This window comes from Manihot esculenta, chromosome 7, assembly GCF_001659605.2.
Source record: "Manihot esculenta cultivar AM560-2 chromosome 7, M.esculenta_v8, whole genome shotgun sequence".
NCBI classification, from domain to species: domain Eukaryota; kingdom Viridiplantae; phylum Streptophyta; class Magnoliopsida; order Malpighiales; family Euphorbiaceae; genus Manihot; species Manihot esculenta.
In genome coordinates, this window is record NC_035167.2 from 2,629,047 (window position 1) to 2,635,617 (window position 6,571).

The following is a 6,571-nucleotide window of genomic DNA, read 5'->3' on the forward strand; positions in this document are numbered from 1 at the left end:
TTAAAATGCTTATACTGTTGCCCACTGAGCTTTTTTAATGAAATATATTTGTATGGTAAAAAAAAAAAAAATTGAAAGGCAAGGGTAGTTGAAATTCTTTTTATTGATATCAGCTTTGAAAATATTGTTGGTTAGTAGAGGCATCATTCCAATTTGTAGTTATTGGGTTGGAAAATTGGAAGTCCTCTCCATATAAAGTCAATGCTAAACCTAATAATTAATCAGAATAAGAATATCCACATATTCTCATTTATAATAATATTAATAATGGTTGAATTTTACGGTCGGGGTGAGCCGTATTCGGCTCAAATCAAAAAAATTAATTGAATCAAATTGATTTAAAAATTTGGTTTGGTTTTTTATATATTTCAATTCGGTTTGGTTTTTAATTTTAAAAATTTTAGTTATTTCTATTCGGTTCTGTTTTGATTAGAAAAAAACCAAATCGAATCGATTAGTGATAATAATATATTTTTTTAATAATATAGAGAAATTAAATCATATGAAAATTAAAATATTTTAATTAAAATTTAAAATATTAAAAATAAAGTGTAAAAATAAAAAATTATTAAAAATCAAAATCGATCAAACCGAACCGAATCGAACTAAATCAGACTGGTTCGATTCGATTCGGTTTCTGACCAAAATCGGTTCGGTTCAGTTTTCATAAATACTAAAATTTCAATTTTTGGTTTTTTCAGTTCGGTTTTGAATCGAACCTATCGAATGCTCACCCCTACCGTCGCTTTTGAAAAGGGGTAATGTGCATTATATGAGTTGTAGATAATTCTCCATTTTAAATTAATTTTCAGGTGAATTAAATCTGATCTAAATTTAATATAGTATTAGTCTCTCATCCTACATTGGGTCTCTCATAAATATGTCACGCACCAGTAAAAATTATGAACGTAAAGAGATGTACCACGTGTCGATTGTGGAAAGAGTGCTTCCTTGTGAGGGAAAATATGCCCCCTTATATGTGTGAGTTAGGGTTAGGGTTGACCTAAATTTAATAATAATAATAATAATAATAATTCATTACTTAATATTACATATATGAAATTATTTAATTTATTCATTTGCATTTGAAATAAAATTCTAATTAATTAAAAATTATATTATTAATATTCCCAAAACAAACTTTTAAATTTAATTTTATTCAACCACTCTAAAATCTTTGGACTTCAATTTATTGCCTACATAAATAAATTTGAGATCAAATAGTTCTTAATTATAAAATCTGTAAAACTCTAACCGAGAATAAAATATAATCTCACTCGTATAATGAACCATACCCGTAGATTTTTAAAAATTATATTTTCTGTATTTTAAAATTTGAGAAATTTAAATTTAAATTGAAAAGTTTAATTTCTGTTTTAAGCCTTTGATTTGATTTTAAGCGTTTTTATTTGAATAAATAATTATATTTAATGTGTATTTATATACTAAAAGTAGGGTGAGTATTCAGTCGGTTCGGTTTAAAATCGAACCGAATAAATCGAAAATCAAAATTTTAATATTTATAAAAATTAAACTGAATCAATTTTGATTAAAAATCAAATCGAACTGAACCAATATGATTCAGTTCGATTCTATTCGGTTTGATTGATTTAAATTTTTAATAATTTTTTTTATTTTTTATATTTTATTTTCAGTATTTTAAAATTTAATTAGAATATTTTAATCTAATCTCTTTATATTAATCTCTTTATATTAATTGAAAATAATATATTATTATCGCTAATTGGTTCAGTTCAGTTTTTTTGATTTTTTTTATTAAAATCCAATCAAAATAATTAAAATTTTTAAAATTAAAAACTGAACTGAACCGAATCGAAATAAATAAAAACGTGAATCGAATTTTTAAATTAATTTAATTTGATTTGATTGGTTTGAATTTTTAATAAATTTTTTATTTTTTACACTTTATTTTTAGTATTTTAAAAATTAATTGAAATATTTTAACCTAACATCTCCGTATTATTGAAAATAATATATTATTACCATTAATTGGTTCAGATTGATTTTTTAAATTATTTTTATTAAATCAAACTTAACCGAAATAATAGAAATTTTTGAAATTAAAAATTAAAATAAATATAAAAGTGAATTAAATTTTTAAATTAATTTAGTTCGATAAATTTTTTTTATTTAAATCGAAAACTGTTGGTCAGGAGGAGACGGAAAAAAAATAATGGAGAAAATGAGTGAGAAAATAATAAAAATGGGTTAAATGAAATAGTTTGGGCTTCTCTGAAAATAGGTTTTGGGCTCATAAAAAGATGTTTATTTACAAAATAAAAAATTATAAAAATAAAATCAAAACCCATTAATTTCCAAAGCCCAGCTTAATTTTGATTATTGGACTGGACTAAAGAGTGCAATGGGTTAGTCTTCTCCATGCCCAATCGGCGCCGCGCAGAAAACCCTAACCCTAATCCCAAATCACCCATTCAACGGACTATAATATGCACCAGACGCTCATCGCAGCCGCTGAATCTCGTCTGTGAACAATATAAAAGGACTGGTTAAAGTTTTCTAGTTTCTTCACTGTATAACTGCTGCTTTTGTAGTGATACTCTCGTCTTTTATACTGTAGAGGTACTATTGTCCCATTCTGTAATCAAAATGCATTTGACTATTCAATTTCTAGCTGATTGAATCTACATGGGCTGATTTGATTTGCGGTTTTTGATTCAGTGATTGATTAGACTAGATCTGTACAGGTCTCATTAAGGAATTTGATTTTGTTTGTTTTGCAATCCTGTTACTTTGGAGATGTTTTTATGATGCCTTTGCCATGGTAAACATTTGATATTTCGCTTTGCCTGGTGGTGATATTGAAATGTCTTCCCTTTGTAAGATAATTGATGAATAATCAAGGCTGGAGTCTCGGAAACTGCTCTTTTTGCCAGTATCCTGAAATGGGTATTTGGAAAGCAATACATTGAGCTTCGAGATTTGGCATAATTGTTTTGCCATAGGCCTTTGGTTGGGGAGCATTTCATTTTTATTTACTGAGGTTTAGTGTTGATATAAAATGTTTAAAGGTCAAGGGCCGATATTATTCTTTTTTAAATTAATCCTCCGTCTTTGGCAATGAAAAGATATTAAGATATGGTTTCTTAACATTTTGATGATACTTCATATAAATTTTTAAGGTAGTTTAAAAGTTGAAACACCTGTGTGTCGTTTGAGTATCTCATTCAGGTTTGCTTAATTTGAATGGAAGCTCATCATATTATAAACCAATTAATTTCAAAATTTTGAAATTGGCCATTCTTTTTGAGAATTTTAATCATTTTTATTGAATTCAATCTCTAGAAAATTTTATTTCAGTTGTGAACTTTGTCTGTAATAATACCTGTTTTAATTCATTTGGTTGAGATTGCTTTATTTGGTTTTATATACACACATTAATTGATAAACAATTGTGTTTGACTTTAACTGACTTTCATTAGAAAAATATATTGCTCTTGGTTATGATTTTCCTTTCAAATTTGAACTTCATGGTTGTTGCAGTGCTACCTTGAGGCCAAATCATGTCTCATCGCAAGTTTGAACACCCCCGACATGGCTCTTTGGGATTTCTCCCAAGAAAGAGAGCGTCCAGACACAGAGGAAAAGGTTTTTGATGTTTGTTTTGATCTCATTATTGCTGAAGTTGTTCATAATTCATTGTATATCTATTGTTTTGAGTCTGGTTGATAATCTTGCTTTTTAGATGCTTAGTTATGACTAGAAGCTTCTATACTCTTGGTACGTCTTTGTGATATGGATTCCTTTATTATTTATTTATTTTTGCATAGTTTTTTCTTATGAAAAATTGCTGTTGTCTAAAGTCGTTTTTCTTTAGTTCCGATCATATTGTAGTTTTTCTTTAGTATTAGTTAGGTGCTTGATGTGTTTCTCGTCTTTGACAGATCTAAAAGTATGATCTTTTGGAGGAGAAATTCAATTTACATTTTATTCAATCTCAATGCACGCTCAGGATTTTTATGTTTCAATATAACTCAGTGTTGCAGAGCTTTATGTTAATGGCCTAGCCTTTGTTTGTCATCCAAATTGAATTTTGCATACAGCCAACCAGTTGACATAGCTTTTAATGCAAGACTTTTTAATTTGGTGTTTGCATTTACTACAAATCTGTTGTATATGTTTCCATGAGTCTTGTACATGTACAGTTTTTGCATTGTTCTATTCAAGGGCCTTGAAATTAACATATTTCAATATTTGTTGTTTTCTGAGGTGTTGGTTTCTTCAATCTCTTCTGTGATGTTTACTGTGGAGGTATTTTACTCTCTTTTATGATGGTTACAGTGAAGGCATTTCCCAAAGATGATCCAACAAAGCCTTGCACATTAACTGCTTTTTTGGGTTACAAAGCGGGGATGACTCATATTGTCAGAGAAGTTGAAAAGCCAGGGTCAAGTGAGTCTCCTTTGTTCCCACACTGGTTTTTTTTTTTTTTTTTTTTTTTTATTTTTTATTTTTTATTGATAAATGCTACTATACTTTTCTCAGTATGTTAACTTAGTGGGATGTCTTTCAGCACGTAATTGCAACTATACTTTTCTAAATACAGTGCTAACTTTTATTCTTTGTTCTTTGTGCTTGTTTCTGAAATTTTTGTACCCTCTGACTTTCAGAACTCCACAAGAAAGAAACGTGTGAAGCTGTTACTATCATTGAAACACCTCCCATGGTGGTGGTTGGGGTTGTGGGTTATATGAAAACACCCCGTGGTCTCCGTTCACTGAACACTGTCTGGGCCCAGCATTTGAGTGAGGATGTGAGGAGGAGATTCTACAAGAACTGGTGCAAGTCCAAGAAGAAGGCATTCTCCAAGTATTCTAAGAAGTTTGAATCTGAAGATGGGAAGAAAGATATTCAATCTCAATTGGAGAAAATGAAGAAGCATTGTTCTGTCATTCGTGTCTTGGCACACACACAAGTATTCTCCTTGTCAATTCTTTCTTTTTAAGTTGCAATGCTTTTCATGATTGAGTTGGTAGGCACTAGTCTTGAGAAACTGAATTCAAAGCTGACTCTAAATCTGATGGTTTAACTTCTACAGATCAGGAAGATGAAAGGTTTGAAGCAAAAGAAAGCCCATTTGATGGAGATTCAGGTAAATGGCGGTGATGTTGCTAAGAAGGTCGACTTCGCCTACAGTTTCTTCGAGAAGCATATACCTGTTGATGCGGTCTTTCAAAAGGATGAGATGATTGACATAATTGGTGTGACCAAGGGGAAGGGCTTCGAAGGTGTGGTTACCCGTTGGGGTGTCACCCGTCTTCCCCGCAAGACCCACCGTGGTCTACGAAAGGTTGCATGTATTGGTGCTTGGCATCCAGCTAGGGTGTCATTTACTGTTGCTAGGGCTGGGCAGAATGGTTACCATCACCGTACCGAGATGAATAAGAAAATCTATAAGCTTGGGAAGACTGGCCAAGAGTCTCACACTGCAATTACAGAATATGACAGGTTAGCACTGGTCCATGTTCCCTCCTATAGTCCTGTATTTAATATTATGCCTCTTGATATTATTCAAGCAAATTCATAAAGATTTTGGTAATGCTGGTAATTTTTCCCCTTCCAAAATTTGCTGATATTTATCATAAATAACAGGACCGCAAAGGATATCACACCAATGGGAGGATTCCCCCACTATGGAGTGGTGAAGGAAGATTACTTGATGATAAAAGGATGCTGTGTGGGACCGAAGAAGCGGGTCGTGACCCTGAGACGATCCCTATTGAATCAGACATCTCGGGTTGCTTTGGAGGAGATTAAGCTCAAGTTTATTGATACTTCCTCCAAGTTTGGCCATGGAAGATTCCAGACAACCCAGGAGAAGGCAAAGTTCTATGGGCGGGTAAAGGCTTGATTTAGTAGCAAAGGAGGGATTTTAAATAAACTTCATAATTTTTTCTTCTCCTAGAGTTTGAAATTTTGAGTTCATAATTCTGTTGGTTTGGTGGCCAGAAGTTGGTTGCTTCAATTATTACTGAATTTATAATCAAATTAATTCTGCAATTTTATATATATCCGCTTGTGAATGATATCAAGGCCCCAGTTTTTGTCCTTTCAAAAGGGCAAATGATGATTTTGATGACTTTGTTACTTGTGTTTTCAGCACTGATTATGATATTAGATTCATTCCCTGGATTATGATAATGTTCATTTGGTCCAGAAATTAGTTGCTTTTTGAAAAAAATTAAAAACAAAAATCTACTAGAAAGAAAGCACCCTTTTGATTGTTTTAGGCTCTGAATGTCTTGTAAAAATAATTTTTTGTGGGGAAAAAATATTTTGTTGAAAAATAATTTTTTTTATATTTATTTAATTGCAATATTCCACCATGGATTCAAGAATCTCTTTGATTCAGAATAGTGGCTTTGTTAGACCTACCTTGTGAGGTTCAGATTCTCCACGTATTGTTATCACAAAGCTAACCAAATTGCGAATGTCTTGGCTAATTTTGTTTCTATAGTATTGCATGGCCAAGGAAGGTTAGTGCTAGGAATTTTCCGCAGATTCACCCTCATTTGAAATTTTTTTTTTTAAA

At 31.2% G+C, this 6,571-nt stretch overlaps 1 protein-coding gene across 1 annotated transcript; it reads left to right on the plus strand.

The window, feature by feature from the left end:
- The first annotated feature begins 2,437 nt into the window (after positions 1-2,437).
- LOC110608292 (60S ribosomal protein L3-2) lies at positions 2,438-6,048 on the plus strand. The gene is made up of 6 exons (XM_043958036.1): positions 2,438-2,601; positions 3,523-3,627; positions 4,321-4,431; positions 4,650-4,954; positions 5,078-5,487; positions 5,632-6,048. The coding sequence occupies exons 2-6, from the start codon at positions 3,543-3,545 to the stop codon at positions 5,888-5,890; spliced, it is 1,170 nt and encodes a 389-aa protein (XP_043813971.1). The 5' UTR covers positions 2,438-2,601; positions 3,523-3,542; the 3' UTR covers positions 5,891-6,048.
- The last annotated feature ends 523 nt before the right edge of the window (positions 6,049-6,571 follow it).